Below are 21,315 nucleotides of genomic sequence, written 5' to 3'. Positions count from 1 at the left end.
TAGAGCATCTGGGTAGGCTAGTGTTCGGAGGTCCCAGGTTTGAACCTGTCTAGCTGTTCATTTCCTGCTCATCTTATGTGTGATATTTATATATTTGTATCCATGTGTGAATGTTATGTATCATTGTGTTGTATAGAGAGTCCCTTTCTCTGTAGTTCAGTGTTCTATCACAATTGAATCGGAATCCCTGGAGAATCGAAGATGACACAAAAATGATAAAAACAGGTAGAATGATTAAATGTTATTGTCTGTTTATTATCATCAAATTGCAAACATCTTGTAAACTGACTAGATGCATGATGTACAACAGTATTCTACCAGACTTGATGGATATAAACCTACTTGATAAATAGGGAAGAGGGCTTATTGTCGAGTGGGGGCTAAAGAATATGGTAAGTAATTAATTTCTGCTCATGTATGTGGAGTTAATGAATATCTGGTAATATACCTGGGTACATTACCATTAATCAGAGACAAAAAAAGAAGTTTATAGAATCATTAACAATTTCCAGCAAATTAGACAGCATCAGTGCATTTAACAATTGGAATGACTAAATGTGCATATCTTGACACCAAATTCAGTATAATATGTACTGGCTCAAACGGTTATAAAATTAAAAGTCTATGGTCTGCTCGATTTGGTTATACACTATGTGAGGTTCACAATTGTTATTTCTTAGTAAGACACACATAATGAAACTTCTGCACAATTACGAATTCTACAGTTCACAAGTTCAGACTTTAACCTTATTGAAGGTAATACTGTTTTTGTATATATTCAAATAGAAAATATGTAAGTAAGAATCAGCTCTTAATTTCCTTTAGAAGCTGTGTTGTTCATGAATAAGCTATTCCTATTAATGATAAAATTGTATACAAAACAATATATCTTCAGTCATTCTAAAAACAGTATGTCTTTTGACATTGGTGATCTTAAAAATAAACCAGTCTACACATATTTCTAAATATCATAGAAATCAAATAAAAACAATTCCCTAATTTAAACATAACAAATGAGAAAGAAAAAACAATTATACAAATCAGAGAACTAGAAAATCATCTGGCATGCATTAATATATTGAGAGTCAAATTAGTATCATGCAAGTTGAATATTTTAAACAAGCGAAAAATAAACTAGTACATCTTGTTTACACGTGAAACATTTCATCCCTACTTCAACTTTTCTACTTCAATCTTTTTCAACGCTCAACTGAAAATATATAACACTTTGTCTGTTGATCCTTACAAACTAGCAATTCTGCACCAACCAGTCGAGATGGTAAAAATAACTCCTCAGATTTGTTCCCGTTTGGGTAACTGTATTGGGTACTCTGTCTCTGAAACCTGTTACTATATAGGTCATATCAACATCCTTATTGCCTTTGTATGAACTTCTGACATCAAGTAACTTCTGTGTACAGTACTGCCTTCATAACAATCCAAAATTGAGTATTAAAACAAGATTTCCTGTCTTTAGCAGATGTCTTCTAAATAACGGTGAGCAGGTATAGGTATTTGTAGCGTAGGTTTCCATCATGATATGAAGTGTTGATAAATGGCCGTTGCCTTGTACCTATGTCAGAGCATGTTGAGTACAGTACAGTTGAGATATCTGTTTACTTAGGGATTGTCCAAGGTTTCTGTAAAAAGTATAAAAGGGATTATGGTATCATAGTTAAAATGTATTTTGAATATTTTATCCATTAAATTTCTCTACAGAAATAAGTCTCTCGAAAATGTAATATAAATAGACTGTCATAATAACATTATGAGTGACAATAGTGTACAATTATAAGTATAAAATTCATCATGTATATGTAGTTTTAAAAGATCTTTATAATGTTTTTTTAATGGTGGGACACATACAACTGAAATTTTAAAATTCAGATAAAGGCCTCTATTCCTGTAAATTCTAAATTCTAATGAATATTTTTTGTACAAACCTCATGGCCTTTCCTGACTTGATGTTACTCAGCAGGTTTTCTTTTTCCTTCAGACTGGAACAATTATCATACGCCTCTAAAAGACTGAGGAGAGTAAGAGTAAATATATTTTAGGGCATTACCTTGTTGTTTTTGTAAAATAAATTACATAATAATTATTTTTATTTTAATTTTCCAATTACTAAATATACTAACATATCCACATAATGTTCTCTCTGCAGTCTGTATATAAACCAAAAGTAATGGCTATATAAATACAATGGTTCAATAATTCTCATTCTAAAGGTGATATGTGAATGACATAAGGACCTTAAAGTAAATTTGTTTTGATGTTTTTATTGCATTATACAAACAGTATATTGATACAATGTATTGTAATGTCAGTAGGTAAAGGGACATAACTCATTGTAAAATGTGTGAATTTTAATGTAGCTAAAAATCTCAATCAGTTTGGGTATGACCATTGCTGAACTTGTTACCATAAGCAACAAAATTCCAAAGGGTAAAGGTAAGTTATGTAATAGTCAGTTCATAAGAATCTTTTGGGACTTAATTTGAATATGTTTCCTTTTACTATTATATTAGGTTAAGAGAATCTACAGTGGGTATATATGATTTAAAAATAAAATGTACTTAAGGTTGAAGCTACCGTAAACTTCAACTTTTCTCAGGAAAAGGGGGTGGGGGCACTTATAGGGGGAGGGGTGTTAATTACGGTGAATACTGTTTATGTAAATGATGGTCAACTATGAGGGTTACTTCATATTTCACTGTCATTATAATCCATCACTGGTCTATGTAATAGCAATCCTGAAGGTTCTGTGTGAGACAACAGAGAAGACAGGTAGTTTTAACCTTTGATATACAACAAACAAATAAAATATCAGTACATAGATAGTTATCTCTGTAAACCTATGATTGGTAAGTTTTTCTCCTGAATTTTTTTAGTTTTGCTATGACGTAATTTAGGGGTGGATATTATGACAAGTGATAGTAACCCCCAGAGTATCCAGGACTGCCTTCGACTGCTAACTCTCGAGTATGAGTGAGGTTATCTATAGAAATGTCAAATTCTGTCAGTCAAATGCTTTACTTCAAGAGTAAGGCCGTTTTCATTTATATGGTTTGACTGGCTGGACCATTAGTTATTAGTTTGTGAATTAAAGCCCGTTCTGATTATTTTATATTATTTCAAACGAGCCTAGACAAATCCTTTATAAGCTTGTATCAAAATCGGCATGTCAGTCAGGATTTATACTTGAAATAACAACTTTAAAAAAATGATCGAACCGGTTGTTCCAAATAAATAAAAACGGCCAGCTATTCTAACTCTGATCAAACTCTCCAAATACGAGGGCTCTAAAAACAACCTTCACCTTCAGTATTAAATCTATTTTTAGCATACTTGAGTAAGAACCCTGCACGTTCAACTGACCGAGTAATAACTCTGTCGGCCTGAGAGTTGCCAGTCAAAGCCAGCTCAGGATGGATAATGGTGAGGTACACAGATGGGGTAGACTTACTCGGAAGGTGTGAGATACTGATCTGTAACAGCTTTAGCTTTCTCAGCAGACATCCCATTCAGCTGAATTAACTGCTTTCCAAACATTTCTCTGACTGTCAGAGCCTGGAAATGTGTTCAGAACAGGTAAGTTAAAAGACAAATTGATGAATTCAGTATAAAACAGATTAATCAAATACAGACTACATGTAGTATTATTGTATTATAGAGATTGATATAAGCTGAAAATTTAGCATTAAAAATGATAAATTATAATTCAGAAATGTGAAACCAAGCAATATTTAAATAAACTACTACGGTAACCAATGAAACAGTAATTACTGAAGAGGTTACCTTAGATTTGACAGAACCCTGATTAAACTGTTCAAAGGTCAGCAGTCTTTGTTCTGCATCATTGATGTGACCTTTGCCTTGTAGGTCATCTGGATGTGTGGCATACAAGGTCTTATTCTGAAAGGTAACAGTGACATGTATAGAGACTTTCTACCAATGTATCAACATTGCAAAATATATTATTCTTAGAGCAACTATAAAATGTTTACACACAGTTTATATGTTCAAGATTTCTGATATTTTCTAGAAAATGATAGGTCTGATAAAAAAAATAAGAATATCCTATTTTGAGGGCATGACCATACAACTCCATCCCTATGGATTCTTGATACAATTTAGGATGAAGATTTCTCTTTCACATCCTTAAGCAGTGTAATATTCTATTACCATAATACATAAATACTATACAGTTTTTTTAGCTACATATATTTGAAATTGCTGTATGACACTACAATATTGACAGATAAACCATAGTTGTGGCCTTAGATCACCTCTCACCCTATAAAAGCTGTGGATGTAGCGTGTCATCATAGTAAGGTAGGATACAGATTCTTTAGTGTTACCTGTCCGCTTTATCTGAAATCCGTCAATGATCTAGACAAAGAGAAAACAAAATTACACCTACAGCATCAAGCCACTTCAAAACAGATTTAAATCACACACATAGAACAATCTTTAAGAATACACATGAAACATATTCACTTGATCATAAAAGACACTTTCTTGCATGGATTATGAAAATATATTATGATTTTATAATACATGTACAATAAACCAACTGATTTTCACAGGGGTTTTAACTTCTTCATGGTAAGAGAAAATCATGGAAACTCAATGACACAAATTTCAATTCAAATACAAAAGTAGTTACCTGTAAGTTTGTTATTGTTTGTTTTATGCGGTCTTCAGCAATACTAAAATGCTGCATGGAGCCGTACATCTCAATCAGGAATATAGCATTGTTGATTCCGCAGTGTTTTAAACGAAACTACAAAATATCAAAATAGAGAATGATAGATACAGAATGTTACAACCTTAATTTTCAATAAGGCTCAATCTACCTTTTTCTGTCATTATTTGACAGCTTTAAATAAATATTTGATTTTCTATAGGATAGTATAATGGATACATTTATAAATGGAGTTTTATATATGAAATTATTGAATTTGATGGAGAAAGACCAAAACTTATATAATAGTACAAGAATTTGGCATAATTATAAGTATTTCCCGTACCACATTGTTGATTTTATTTATTAACCATAATGGAGTATTTAAAAACATCTGAGAAAAAAAAAGAAGAAAAAAAGAGCTAAGTATAGTTTTAGCATCACTAAGCTTCCCAGCTTCTGAATCCCACATCCCGAAATGAATCCTGCAATAATTAGGTGTGTTGATGTGACAATGATGTCCTTCAGATATGTTTAAAGTTAGGTTAGGATTGGACTTAAACTTTTGGAGAAACAGAGCTAAACGCAAAACTTTAAAGTGAAATGTTGACAACGCCACTGCTGCCAAAAAAGTAACACCATAGTATCGCCTTCGCAATCTATCGACACGGGTGATACAAAAACCAGTCTGGAGGAAGAATGACTGTTTTTCACTTTATTTGATCAAACTTCATGATCAAACTTTTAAATTGATCAACATGTAGCAGATCTAATGGACAGACAAGGATAAAATTCAGAAAATTGTATCTTATTCTTCAGTTTAGACATAAAGAACAGAGTACAAGAATTACTTTTTGATCAGGCAGTCTTCCGTCTATACAGCTGTGTACCAGATCATCCATTCGCTTCCTCTCCACCACATAGTCAAGCACAAGTTCTCTCCCCTTCTCTTGGTTCACACCACCTAGAAAACAAATATTAATCTGACATAAAAGGGACATGGACCTTAAATAATTTGTTCTGTATGCTTAGATATGGTTTTCAGATGTTTATTGAATATTTTATTACAATGATTGGTTATCTAAAACAACAGGAAAACGTGGGGAATACCTACCTCAAAAATGATAAAAATAGACCGTCATATTCTATTTTTGGAACACAAAACGAAAGCTCGCCGAAAGCATGGTTATACTGAACAAAAACTTGCTCACATGACAAGGAATATTAGTTTTCCACATTTTAAGATTATTTTCTAATTTACGATGGTTGAAAAATGAAGTTTAAGCCATATGTTATAAAATTATTTGTATTTATAGCGTAAGAATGAGAAGTCAAAAGTCAAACGAGACTTTTCATTCGACAGGGCACCGCGAAGGGAGGACTTGTTGCACATATGTACATCAAGCTAGCATAAAGTGGGGAGTTGCTCCCGTCTCTTGCATTTCAGCGATCCATTTATATTTACCTACTTTCCCAATCGCGCACATTACTGACTCTTGACGTACACTGTTTTCTATCAGAATTTGTTTGGGTTCGCTTCACCCACGTTTTTGACCCACCATTTTGTTAACATTTGTGCAGTGCATTGTGGGAGGTCACTAAAGTTCAACACTACTATACTATCGTTACAAAATTCGACCTGGCAGGTTCAAAATACAGAAAGATGGAATTTCCATTATAATTATTTTATTTGACACATTTGCACAATAACTGATATATTACTTAGTAATGTATCTAACACGTCGTAAATATGTATTTTACTAAAATTTACATGGTTTATTTAGGTTCATGTCCCTTTAACAGCATTCTATAAACATGTTATACTTCTTTCTGGGTGCTATACATCAAGAAATATTGTCAAGGATTTCTTCAAAGCATTTGTGCATTGAGGTCCACATGTGCATTGAGGATTGAATTTTTGAACATTCAGCCACATGTAAATATTCCAATCCTTCCCCAGATTTTCCCATACAAACTCATATTTTCTTGTCTGGATTTTTCATTTTTTCATTTACATGATCAAATCTGAACTCCTTGTTAATAACAATTATGGTTGTTACTATGTAAATATAAACTTTATATCATAAACAACTATGATAACAATAGTTTTTTAGTGATCTCATCAATCATCTTTGCTTTCTGACTTACAGGTTTAACAACCACGCGCCCCGTTCACGTCTAACTTTACAAATTATGGCATGTGCCGGGCGCCCGTAATATCTCTTGCATACTTTGATTAATTTTAATGTAAGTATTATCTCATTAATTTTTGTCAGAAATGTAAGGTATCTACTTACCCGTACCCAAGCCAAACTTCATTCTAAAAATTTATTTATCTCAAACAACACTGAAGTTTGATCTCCTATAGAAAAACCAATGACATTTGTATTATAAAACGCCCGTGCTAAAATGAACAACACCACTCAGGTCTATACATCAGAACACCGACAACAAATACCCATAAACGAAAATCCAAAATGGAGTTCCAGTTTTTCGTCCCTCGCCACCCACAGAAGATCTCCAACCTGAAGCTTACGTAGGTCACAGTTCACTCCATTTTTCATCAGATCTGGGAGCAGTGTCTTACTCCCATTCTTCCTGAAGGAAATAGGTTATTTCCATGTTATTTAACTTAACATTCAGCAAACATATCGTCAATGACAATTCGTTTATTTGACATACATTAGCAAATTTACTTGACATCTGTTGGTAATTCAACATAATTTTCCATTGAATAAACATCAACTCCCCCCCCAAACAATCCATTTTTGTGTAATTTGATTGTAAGAAGTTTGTTTTGAGGAGTTTGACCATGTCTACTTTTAATTATAATAGTTGAATACAAAAAGAGACTATCTATATAGTGACCAAGCGATACCTTACCCTGCTCCATAGAACTCCTGATTATCTATACAAAGTATTATATCAAAGTTCCCTGGGGAGAGGATAAAATCTGGTCGAGGTAAACTGGACACGGACGATAAAGAGCTTATACTGCGGATAGATCCTTGGGATTCCTGGGAGTCCTGGGAGCTGGGTAGTGGATTGAAGGTACTGGACTCAGGACAGGATGGCAGTTTATCAATGAGGCTAGACAGCTGTGGACGAGAGGAAGCTGCTGACAACTTCTCAGATGGTGGCTTGGCAGGCTTGCTTCTTCCTTTTGGTTTAGTTTTCATCCCTGTTGTGCAATCTTCTACAACAGGTCAATATAATCATTAATTAGTAAATCAACACCATGCAACTGCCAGCAGGATTTTTTCCTGTTCTAGAATATCAGTAAAAATCTTAATAAAATTTTGGTTAATACACATGTACTCCTATAAATAACTACCTGGGTAGTTTTATAGCATTTACAAAGTAGTTAAAATAAATATAGTGATTACTAATAAAGCTAGCATATTGGATAGAGTTGGAAATAAAGTTTTTATTTGGTTATCTCGACTTTGTCTTAACAGTAAGGTTTGAGATAAACCAACGATTCAGCGATTTTCAACGATTTTCAACGATTTTATTTTACACCCAGACACATTATAATGTGTAACCTGCATACACCTGTAGTAACTGTGGCTGAGGTAGATGGTGGGCGGACAGTTGGTGCAATCTGTTGGATAGGTGGTTTCTCATTAAAGGGAGGTAGGCGTGAAGTACCTGTATGATGAGATACCAAACAGATGTCATCTTCATCGTCAGATAACTCAAGTGAAGGTAGTCGCGGTGGAGCAGCAGGTCCAGGCACCCTGTCAGGGGCATCACTGTCATGTAGGTGGGCATACACTTTGTCACCCATAGGTCTTTAATAAAACAAGGATTTCTATTTAATTAATAAACTGTAATATACTTATTAAAGCCCCATTATGTTTTGGGGTGAAAAAATATCGTCATAAAGTACCAAACTTTGCTGAATAGTAGAACATATATCCTTATGAAAATATCCGCTAATAAAAAATGCCCAACATTTCCATGTTTTTAAAAAACAATAGAAAACCCCTCTTCGGAGAGGGGGAAATCCGTAGTTCCACCCCAGAGCCAAAACAATCTAGTACGCATGCGTAGGCACAAAAAAAGTGGAATTTCCCTAACAAACTTCAACATCGTGCATGGCGAACGCACTGAAGACTCGCCAAATACGTGTCAGCGGACACACATGGGTCCGTTCTTCACCATGCACGTGCACGTTCCTACAAACAACGACAATTTAGCGGTCAAGTTGCATTGCTCGATCTCGATCGACTGCACGTTACGAACCCACGCATTCCACGCGTGGACCTACAAATGTATTTACATGTAGTTTCTATATAAAACTAGGCTAAAACTATTCAAAGTGTTTGTTCTTGAATGGAAAGCAAGCAATTAACAAAATTATAATTACAATGGTATTTGCTGATCTTATGTATTTTGTATTAAAGATTTATAGATGCCTATAGGGTCTAATCTAGCTTTATTGAAATGTACATCAAAACTGAGCACACGTACGTTTGTGTTACCTGATGAGGCCTCCCACGGGGTGACTCGCCAAACTCGTAAACAAATGAAAGTAAACACAAACACGCCATGTCGTTATACCTGCTATATAGATATTACACTTTGTTCTAAGTATTTAGATATACTGTGCTCTCTTTACTCTCAAATTATGAATAGATTAGTAGTATCATGGTATTTATTTATCTATATATAGTTTTGGATTAATACTGTATTTATCTCAAATTATTACACGAGAGGAAAGAAAATCAACCGATCATCACCAAAATTGACAAGGCCACGTGTTTATATTTGTACGATAAAATACCCCATATGGTGCCCCATGTCTGCATTTCACTATTTACATCCACTATTTTTCGATTATACGCATTTTGTATTAAGCTTTATATAAACTATATGTAACCTTTGACAGGACACATTTATAATCTGTGAAATCTAATATGTATCATATACTAAAACAATTATAGAACATTGTATTGCTCACCGTTTCCTCAAAACTGCCCTCTGTCTCGGCCATGCTTGTTTTGTTTACTATATCCGGGTATCAAACATATACGTATACACGAGGTATTTTTAACTATGCAAATCAACCCGTTCTATTTTAAGAATTCTTTGCTAATTGATTATTGCGTAATTATCTTCATTGGAAAGAAACCAAATGAAGAACCTTTCATAAGGGATGTTCATGTATATTTTAGCCAAGTTTGGTGAAAGCATAATGGGACTTTAAAGACAAATACAGTGTATCATGTGTAGCTATTTTTTTTTCTAATTCTATACTTCTACACATCACATTATTATCATGACTTCACATTCCATGCCAAAGTCACTAGTAATGCATGTATACACTTTACATAGGTGAAGTTTGGTTTGGTTTGATTAATGTCCTTTTATCAGTCAGGGTCATTTAGGATATATCACGTTTAGGAGGCACAGGAAAGCCAGAGTACCTGCAGAGAAACCATCAACCTGCAGTCAGTGCCTGGCAACTGCCCCACATAGGATTTGAACTCATGAACCTGAGGTGGAGGGCTTATGGTAATATGTCAGGACATCTTAACCACTCAGCTACTTATAACAGATCAGCTATAGTACGATAGATGTTTTAAATATTAAATTATACTTACTTTGACATGTCCAGTTTATACAGCTTCCCACTGGTCAGTAGGCCATGGTAATCACAGTGAACTAAGAACCCAATCCCAAAGTCATCTGTAACAAAATATCTATAGTAAGACAACTTCCTGTATGGTTGGTAATATTAGGTAAATGCAGATACCTATTAGAGCAATGTGGTGGTTAAAAAAGTGTTGAAATAAGTTTATAGCTGTAATATTTACATTAGGTGCCTGATTGATACATACCGTCTAACAGGACTTGTGCTTTATCTTTTGTCATCACTGGTTTATCAGCATCATCAATGTACACAAATTCAAACCTGAATTTAATGAAAATCATATGGTTGTTTAAATATTTTATTAATGAATGATGACATAATGTATAGGAAATTACATTACTCATTTCATGCATTAGAAAATTGCTTTGGAAACAAATTGAGAATTTACAAAGCTTCCTAGAATCACTCGTACTACATTTTATATATCAATTCATATCAATGATCAAAAAGTTATCTACCCTTTAAAGCAGACATTGAACACTGTCTTCTAAATTTTTTAAGTGATATTAATCTCATAAAATAATGATGTAAGAATCAATACATGCTCAAAAGACTTACTTCTGTATAAAAAAGATTTTTTAAACATGAGAGTTAATTCTATCTTACTTTGCACCAGTATCCCTGTTACTATGGTTATCATTGGCAGTAAGCCTACTGGGACTGGCCAATGAAAATGCATCTTGAGGAGCACTGACTGACGAATTCTGGTCACCGTTCATGGACAAATGTCCAGCTGTTCCTACCATCTCTAATTTGTGTGCAAGCTGACATCCTGCATCTGTGATGCTGTATCTGTCAACAAAAATGAATTAATTTGAAAGAAGCAGCATTTACTCCAATAAACAATATATTCTTTATCATAATCATCTCAAAATAACAGTGGCCAATTGATTCAAGCATGACTAGGCTGAAATCAGCCCCCATACAAAATGCATTCTGTCATAATTATAAGCTAAGAATTAATTTCTTTAAGAATATAAAATCAAATTTTCAGATAAGCATGATTTTTGTAAACTGGAAAATGTTTCTGTTTAAATCATCGCTTATGTACATGTATTGTGTTTCAAATGGAAAATAATTTTACTAGTTTAGTTAAATATATTTTTGGACGTAATGGACTTCAGTTACTTTTTACTGCCAGTAAAAATAATCAAACAGATTTGAGTGAAACCTACTTGGCTGGGTTGCTTTCCTTGATGACCAGGGCCTTTTTGATGAGTGTTCCCATGGAGGACCAGGATGTATACCGACAACCAGCATCTGGCTGTACAAGGACCAGTAATGTATTAATATGTCCTCTATCATCATTTGAATTTGATGCCATTTTTAAACAAATAGCTTTTAATGGAAATACATATACATGTAGTACTTTTTCTAGACTAATTTAACTCCAGAGTTACTAGTATCATTGTTTACTATTACATGTCCGAAATTTCTTTCATATATATCCGCGATATTTCCATATGTGCTTTATTCTTAAATATGTAAATTTCAATTTGTCTACACATGTATCCCAAATTGTTCTCACTTAATAAATGCTATTATCTTCTTTACGTTAAAACTGGTTTAGATTATGAAAACATCTACATGTACTCACAACAGTGAATGATTTATCAGCTAGAGGTTGGGCCTTTCTGATGAGGTCTGTCTTGGATAAATAACCTCTGCCAGCAGGGTCCTGTAATTTAAATGTTACTTTACTGGTTAAATTGTCAGATTCCTATTATAATAATCAGATAAATGTAAGACGAAAATTTGATTTACAATGTGTATTGTATTTTACACATAATTCACCTATTTATTGGGTATATCCTGTGACTTTTGTCCAAGTAAACATTTTGCAGAGCTCAACAAACTGTGAGCTTCTTGGTCTGTGCCTGGAAACACATGACTTTTGCAATTTTCTTTTGCTATGACGTGATGACGATAACAATGAAGTAATGTTAGAATCCGAGGACAAACAAAATGTCTGCTCAACTGGACTTTCCATCACATTCAGATGTTGAAAGTCTATGAAATGTGGGTTTGAGTTTTGCTCAATGTGTATATGTTACGATCATGAATAAGATCTAGACTAGACATAGAAAACAGATACAAAATAAAATTGAGCATAATTTATTTTACATACTGATGTCAAAATATCATAAAAACAAATAGCTAGTACATGTATACCCTGAGTGTTCTTGATAAACAGTATAAGAGATATTGTACAATGACAACACTAGTTTTCAAAGCAAATCAGTTATTTTTCTGATAATTAAATCAAATAAAAATTGTTGACAGAAAGATACAAAAATGCCATGCATATACCTGTAAATATACAATGTAAAATCATAAAGTAAAGTCTATCAAATGTTTGAGTAGGAAAACTGTCAGATCAATGTGAATAAATATATCTAAACACAAATATTATTACATGTATCTTGTTGTACCAGTAAGAAAAGTAATTTTAGCGCAATACTGTTACAAGTTGTACATTTATATACATGAATATATTATATAAAAAAAAACAGAAAAAAAAGAAAAAAGAAAAAGAAAAAAAGAAAAATTCTAAAGCACTTTCGCCGCTTCTTAAGCACTGTCAAGACATCTCCTCAGAATGTTTATTTGAAACATGCTACATATGTATTGGTGTTTTACAAACATTTGTAAGGGTCAAAGAAGTAATATCATCAGGACTTTCCAGATGACACAGAATACCATCAAACGTAAGTCTGTAGGATACACAAAACTCCACCTTTATTAAGACACACAAAACAAACACGATTACATAATATGAAACAAATAGTAATATTGGACAATGAAAATAGACAAATATTTAGCAGCACAATGGAGCGCAATTAACCCTTCGGCAAGTGGCAGCCGAAGGCAAGATCTCCCAACATGTCATATTGTAGTGTTCTGCCGAACATCATGGCTATGTTTTGTGTGTCTTGATAAAGGGGCAGATAGCCTCGAAAATTAGACATTTTTTTTGTCCACACGGTTGAAATTACTTTTCCCCCCCATGCAAACATGTAAACCCCTAACAGCATGTAAAGCACAGAACTAGAAGGAAGACTCCTGAAAATTTTGTCACGTAATATTTGACAAATAAACAAGTCTACTTTATCTTAAAATCCTTAAAATCATATATTCGTAATCAAATAGATGATATTTACAGAAAAGATAATAATGAAAGACAATACCATGTTATACAACATATTGAGGGATAAGAAAGTTTCATGTTTTACATCATGTAAATAACGTAATGGTCACTGACAGACACTTTCGACTATTTCTGATTTTCTGCTGACAGATAGTCCGATACAGAGTCTATGATCTTCCTTGATCTAGTCACACAAACTTTATCCCCTCCCTTTGTGGCAGTGAACACACTTTCAATCCCCTCTCGTCCCTTATTGCTATGCTCAGTTTGTAAACTATTATATGACAAACCACTGCCAGCAATGCTTTTAGCGACATTACCAGATATAACCTTTTTATTGACCATTGTCTCTAGACTAGGCAAGTTTTCCTTTACATGTAACGAGTATGTGTATGAATCCATGACGTCCTTTATGGAGAATGAAGCTTTCTGTCTTGCCTCGTTGTCAAAGTCAACAGACCTAACAAGCTTTTGAAGGGCCACCACATCTTGCAGTGCATCATGGGCCTTGTACTTCTGACCCAGGAGAGTTTCAACAAGATACTCCTGTGTGTATGACTTCTGAGATGGATGAATGATCCTGAATAGTTTTTTGGTATCCATAAATCCATGGACATGTGTACTGAATTTTTCCGTTATGTCTCTGTCACAGGAAGTTAGAGCATGCATGAGTATAGGACAGTCATATGTTTGGATATTGTGTCCAACAAGGATGTTATTTTGAGTCTTACTTAAGAATCCATACAACTCTTTAAAGGCATCATTGAGAGATAACGCTCTCACAAGTTTTCCATAGCGATACATTTTCTTCCGCGACACCCTGATCCCAGTGACCTTTGAAGCCTCTCGGGTCATCCGTTTCTTAGGCATCACAAAACAAGAGAATTGATTCCTCCCTCTAACGGCAGCCATCTGGGTAATGCTTGAGGTTCTTCCTGAAATGTAACAAATAACATTATAAAATACATCTCATGATTAATTCTCAAACTAGATATAATTTTATAGCCACAAAATTTTGAATTCCTTTTTCATCCTAAGGCATTGGAAAAGGAACATTATTCTGCTGCAGTGCATACTACTGTATGATTTAGAGTGGAATGAGCCACTTAACTACTTCAATGTTGCCTCTAATGTATCTGAATAAAGAGTTTAAACTAATATCCTCATATGTTGAATGTGAATTAAACATGAATATGAGGCAATCACAATCAGTCAACTGAGACTCACTTACCTAAACCTGTGGTCTCCAAGTCAAAGTAGATATCTGTGGTGGGAACTATAGGGGCTGGTACCATTTCACAAGGAGGAGGTGTATCTTCAATGGTGTCCCCTTTTTGAGTTACCTCCCTTCTCTCCAAAGATAATTCTCTGTAGAAAAAAAATTACAGTGACAGCTCAATAATAGAGCTGTAAAACAAAGAAATACATATTTAAGATATCACGATAAATGAAACAACAACAGATATCTGTTAAAATAGTTCTATTACTGAATTAATGTAAACAAGATGAACATTAATTTTGTAGGCTTTTAATAACAGAATGGGTGCAAATTTTCCCATTTTTTACACTATATACCCTGTTCTAAATTCTAGTTTTTGCTTGGAATCTGCTATTATTTTGAAGTCTAGTCAAAACTATGAACCTACCCATTGGTTTTAAATTCTAGTTTTAGCTGCCTCTTCCGTGATGCATCTCGGATAGTTGTCATTGCCTTCTTTTTCTTGCTCTGTATTATTTTGTGAGTTGACAGTCTGTGAGTGTTCTTTCCTGGGGTGCAACAACCCTGTTTATTTTCCTGAAGAAATCATTGACTTTCAAAATACAACAGATTACAAATAGCATCAGATAACAGACACAAATAATTAAGGTAGATTGTGATCATCGTCATCATATTTGAGTCTCCAAGTTATTTTTAATCTTTTTAACTTATAAACATCTATTAATCACATATTAAAACAACATTGTCATAATGTCAATCAAACATTTGTAAAACTTAAGAAGAAAAGAGAAAAGTTGCATGTACATGTTCAACAATTTAATCATTTATATAAATAATCAATACAATATTGAACTGGATACAAAAGATTGCTTTAATATTCTTGTTGAGGTATTTTACAGTACATTTGTACATGCTGTGCATACAATGGTGTGATGAACCTACCTGATGCAAATTCTTTTGATGATTCTTCAAAGCTTTCAGAAACATTCCGTTGAAACTCGAATCAAGTACAATATAATTGGATTTACATACGAAATCCCATATCAATATTTCATTCATTAATAATTTTGTTTGTAAAGAACTTGGTGGGATAGCTACTCATTGTTAATACCATTTGTCAATTTGTATTGTCAGAATACTATTGAGATCAACTGGAATCTTATCTAACTTTGTCCTAAATCCTGGGATGTAAATATGAACTATGCATGAGACAGTTGCCTGGTACTGATCAGTGGTTTTTTTATACAAGAACTCTGGTTTCGCTCCATAAACGATACATAAATTGTCCTTGAATGACTGAATGTACAGTATGTATTAGCTGTAATTCGGTTTCTAAATTAAAGAAAAAAGTCCCAAACAAATAAATGCTAAGATTTACTTGTTTTCCACCAAATTACAAGATTTGTCTTAAACTAAGTTTGAAACCATTTCATCAGCATAAGTTTCATCCTATTACCCAAATTGATTCTTAAGAAATCAGTGATACCAGTGGTATGTTGTCATTTATTTTCTTCCATTAAACCATGGCTTTTAAAAAATCTTTTAGAATACTTTTTATTTCACCTTTCAGTCAGTATGAGGGTAAAGCAATAATTTTTCTTTATATGGCATATATTGCAAGTAACACTATAATGTGTCATTTCGTGTACTGTGGCTGTTGGCTAGGGAAGATTTAGTATAGGTATTATATAATTACCTGTGTGTCCCTGTACAGTGCCAGCATGATAGCGTAGCCTCCAGACCGGTAAGCTGGTATGTATTCTTGTTCTCCACTTATATTTCGGGGACGGGCAACCTTCTGTATAGATATAATAGATATTATGATCTTTAACTGTAAACTCAATAATCATTCTCATATGATACATGTGTATTGTACAGTTCAAATCATCACTTATTTGAGAAGCTGATTTATTCACATATCAAACATAGCAAGTGTACCTCTTTTCTCTTACATGTAAATCTGATACAATAAATAACCAGCGTTTCACAACATTATAAGAAATTACAATTTCAATTATAGATATCAGAGACCTATCACAATTATTTTTTAATGTCAGGAATGCAATATTATTAATGTAGACAAGATAATGTATGCAAATATGACATCCAAGAAATAGAAGTCAGTATAATAAAAATATTTCACTATTCTCACATGAAGATGTAATGAATTCCCAGTGTATACACAAGGGTTTGATATTTTGGTAATAATCACAAGAGTAGGCTATATTTTTGAAAGAGGAATATACATTTTAGGAGGACAACTGTACCTTTTGGGGTGGAGTCACAGCCAAATCCACATCACCAGGTATATTTACTAGGTCAACATGTCCTGCATCTCCGAAAGCTGGTCCAGCCCGAGAATCATTTCCCAGATTGGAGAAGTTACCGGTATTTGGCACAGTCTGGTTTTTCTTTTTTGGTTTTGATGGAACCTTTCGTGGCAGGACATCCACTGGGTCTGGCGGTACAACGCATCCTAAAGTATGTATAATTGGGTTATGATAAATGCCTCACCTTCTAATGACAGTGTATCAGAAACAAAATACTATGGAGAGAATGTTTATTTACTCATGATTATCAGGTTAGAGTTGAATGTAGAAGGAATATACATACCCGCCTACCCAGTCTACGATACCTTAAGACTGGGTAAGAAATGGTACCTATGTGCCCTAGTGGAGCACTGCCTAAGAAAATCACTCAGCATAATTTTCTATACTTTTTTTGTGGGTTTCCAATGATTTTTTTACATATAGATGCATTTATATATAATTTTTGTCAAAAAAAACCCTTACAGTAACTACTATTCTCCACTGAAAAGACCTTCATTTTCATATCTGAAAAAAATGTTTTGCTTTGAATTTGATATTGCATACAGTTCAGTTTTATTGCCTGGTATGTAAGCGATATAAAACAAGTAAGATAAAATGCATACAAACGTTTTGATAATCATTACTTTGCTCTATTAGCAGTAACAGGCACCAATTGTCGTTCTAAAGATGACACCATTATCTGTCAAAAAGTCTTTTGAGCTATAATATTGCAACTAAGTTGATTACTACTTGAATGTTTATCTTGCAAAAAACAAAAATTGATAATTTTCAAGCAAGACTTAAAGAGTGTCAAAATTTTCAAGCAAGACTTAAAGAGTGTCAAAAGCAGGAAAAATTACTGTAATATCAGTACTAATATTTTCTCAGGAATGGCATAAAGTTTGCATTCTAGTGTTAAGCGGCTAGCCTGTTAAAAACGTTTTAGACAGCTCTAGAATCATTTGTGAATAAATTTACTGTCATTAATATTTAAGCATTGAAGTCACTATTTTTTAATTTCATCGGGGTATGAAAGAAATTTTGTTTGCAAACTGTTGTTCTCACAAAAGTTTGCAAACAAAATTTATTTTATATCCCGATGAAATTAAAAAGTTGTGACTTCAATGCTTATAATTAATTTTCCAGGCTACTTTATAAAACAAAATACATTTACACATATGATTACATTGATTTTTTTCCAAGGGATTATTTTTTCCAAATCAATACGCAACGTCAATGTTTCTATTGTGACGTCACGATAACGCCTGGTTTCCGCGCCATTCTCAGATATTTTTTTCATCGTGGAATGAAAAAAATGAATAGGTCAATCAGAAAGCCAGAAACAAAGAGAAAATTAATTATATATATATATACCTTGAGTTGTGTAAACTCACCATTCAACTCTATATGTTCTGCCAACTTCTCGTCGATCAATTTGCATGTTTTATCACCTGTACAGAAATGTTAAATGGTAGTTTTAGCACAAACTACATATCCTTATATATAAATGCTACAATTTAAGGATGCTTAACATATCTAAATCTTACTGGCTTTATTTTTTTGCTTTTTATGCTGACAATAAATTAATACAAGAATGTTTTGCATCATTGTTATCAAGTAATGTACAATGTAATCAAATCGTAGTTTATCAACAAGAGATCCAAGAGGGATCTTGGCGCCCACCAAAGAATGATCTATGTCTGACAAACGAAAGAGGGATCTTTTCCCTGCTTTTTAAACTTTTACTACATATGAAATTTGAGACAGATCCTTTGAGTACTTTGAGATATATAATAGTAACAAACTTCAGTTATGAAAATCCAAGATAATCCATGATTGCGTCCTGTCGGCCACCTTGTTCACCGATCAGTCCAAAAATGCAATATGAACAATTAAGGTCCTAGAGGAACTTATATATAAAATTTGAGACAGATCACTTCAGTACTTTCTAAGATATAGTGGTAACAAGCTTTAACTATCAAAATCCAAGATGGCGGCCAGTCGGCCATCTTGTTCATCAATAGGTCCCAAAATGCAATATACACAACTAGACCCCTAGGGGAACCTGCAAATGCAATTTGACACAGATCCTTTCAGTACTTTCTGATAAATAGCGTTAACAAACTTCAATTGTCAAAACTCAAGATGGCGTCCTGTCGGCAATCTTGTTCACCGATTGGTACCAAAATGCATTAGGCATTACCAGGGACCTAGGGGACCATGCACCTGAAATTTGAGACAGCTCCCTTCATTACTTTTTGAAAAATAGCGGTAACAACTTTAAATTTTCAAAATCCAAGATGGCGGCCTGTCGGCCAACTTGTTGATCGATCCGTCCCAAAATGCAATATGCACCAAAAAAACCAAAATCCAAGATGGCCATTTTGCTGACGGATTGGTCCCAAAATACAATTTGCACAACTAGAGCCCTAGGGGAACCTACATCTGAAATTTGAGAAAGATCACTTCAGCACTTTCTGAGAAATAGCAGTAACAAGAATCATTAACAGACGGAAGGACGGACCACAGACGAAAAGCGATTTGAATAGCCCACCATCTGATGACGGTGGGTTAAAAATGAAATTAATGAAAATGTGTCCTTGATTACCAAAATTATCCAAAATCTTGCAGTCTTTTCCTGTGGCCAGTGGTAAAGGGTAACTCTTCAGAGACTTTATGGCCTATATCAAAAGAACATCATTTCTTTATGATCATAATATTTACAGTATTATAACATTCTAATAGTCAGTAATAGACCAATGATTGTTAATCACTAATTATTCATTGGGAGATGAAGAGATGTTGTAATATGATAACTCGATATATTATTAAATGTTGATAATGTTAAAGATTTCAAACTAAACAAGTCATGCCAAAACATTTTTAGAATAGTTTTTAAAATCACACCTGCATAAAAACATATTATATGTAATCACACATATGCATATACAGGTAAGGAATAAGGTGGAGAAATGGATTGATCAAAACAAACATAAGTGAAGCTCCAACTTGCATGGTGAAACTACCTTCCCATAAACATATTGTGTTTTCCAGCCTTTTTCAGCAGCCTCTTCTCTCCATTCTGTTAGCCATTGTAGAAACAGTGGATTAGCACATGCAGGTTTTTGTTTCTTCCTTTTACCATAAAGGGGATGGTTGTGAAGGTCCATACTTCAGATAGCCTTAAGCTAACATTGGATCTTGATCAGCAGCTAAAATTCAAACATATATACACTAACAGTCAAATAGATTTGATTAAATCTCTGCATAAAACCCTTTTGTTATTTTGTTGGTAACAAAAGTATAATTAAAATTGTTTGTACCAGAAACATATATTACAGTATTACTGTATATGTTTCTGTCTATTAGACCTGGCTACCTTGCACTAATACAAGCTCACAAATAATTATAAAATGTCTTCCAGCAGAACAATTAAAATTGCTCTAGGCAATATTGTCATGTTGTTGTTTAATTTCCATATTCTTTCCTGGGCTCACGCTAACAATTCGCATTTTCGTTAATAACGAATCGATCTGGCTAATTTCTAAAATAAATTCATCCTAATTCGCAAAAAAATGCTAAAGTTTTTCTTCGCACACCCAATCACGCGGAGACAAGTTTCAAACATAGTTTTTTTCAGTTGCATTACCTGGGTACTTTCATAGCAAGTCTAAAACAGTTGATAAATTAATCTTTTGTATGTGTGTACTTTTCATTTGTTGCATAAAATACATTATTCAACGCTTCTTAGTAATTACATGTTTTTCATTATGGAATGCTGTCAATGCACAATTTGCTAAATGAAGTTCTTATTTGCTAAAGAGAAAAAAAACCTTTTGCAACTTTTGCTAAGCAAACTGTAAAGTTAGTGTGAGCCCAGCTTTCCACTTAGCTTTTGGGGAAGCTAATACTTGCAGTTAAATTTTAGGCCTATTTGTTTTGTTCAATCATGTGAAAACTCATTTGAACACAGTCACATGACATACAGATGAACTAGCAGCGACTTTTACTCTCCTGTTTACATAATTCGAAGTAGGTTCATGCACTATGTTAATGGTGTGAAATGAAAATGAATATATTTCATTATGCTAGTATTGGAAACTCACTTGGATTGCATCATTTGACAGTAGTCTAGACCCACATTAATTTGTAAGCTTGATCAAACGACGAGGAACTTGTCTGATTTATAATTTGGCGGGGAATCAGCTGGACCGCAGATACCGAAATTTCTATAGATATATTTAAATATTCATTAAATTGGTTTTGTTATACCAAAAAATTTTTTTAACTATT

The 21,315-nt window shown here is 33.6% G+C and overlaps 2 protein-coding genes across 2 annotated transcripts; both read right to left on the bottom strand.

Moving 5' to 3' along the window:
* Nucleotides 1-234: 234 nt before the first annotated feature.
* On the bottom strand, nt 235-21,244 carry LOC138318267 (crossover junction endonuclease MUS81-like). Its single transcript, XM_069260475.1, is given in 21 exon segments — nt 235-1,640; nt 1,944-2,027; nt 3,467-3,570; nt 3,799-3,915; nt 4,297-4,392; nt 4,670-4,786; nt 5,539-5,636; nt 7,137-7,285; nt 7,571-7,883; nt 8,243-8,481; nt 10,297-10,381; nt 10,534-10,607; nt 10,953-11,138; nt 11,522-11,610; nt 11,944-12,024; nt 16,410-16,511; nt 16,981-17,189; nt 18,417-18,473; nt 19,631-19,703; nt 20,049-20,234; nt 21,129-21,244. Coding segments are annotated over 20 exon segments (2,484 nt in total). The 5' UTR covers nt 20,193-20,234; nt 21,129-21,244; the 3' UTR covers nt 235-1,573.
* On the bottom strand, nt 12,446-16,401 carry LOC138318266 (uncharacterized). Its single transcript, XM_069260474.1, has 4 exons — nt 15,656-16,401; nt 15,141-15,289; nt 14,726-14,862; nt 12,446-14,429 (listed from the first exon to the last, which is right to left on the bottom strand). Exons 1-4 carry the CDS (start codon nt 15,770-15,772, stop codon nt 13,621-13,623), a joined length of 1,212 nt encoding a protein of 403 aa, XP_069116575.1. The 5' UTR covers nt 15,773-16,401; the 3' UTR covers nt 12,446-13,620.
* Nucleotides 21,245-21,315: the final 71 nt, after the last annotated feature.

The sequence above is a fragment of the Argopecten irradians genome, chromosome 3, assembly GCF_041381155.1.
Source record: "Argopecten irradians isolate NY chromosome 3, Ai_NY, whole genome shotgun sequence".
Taxonomy (NCBI): Eukaryota; Metazoa; Mollusca; class Bivalvia; order Pectinida; family Pectinidae; genus Argopecten; species Argopecten irradians.
The sequence above is the reverse complement of the archived record's forward strand: the minus strand, read 5'-3'. Positions and strand labels throughout refer to the sequence as shown.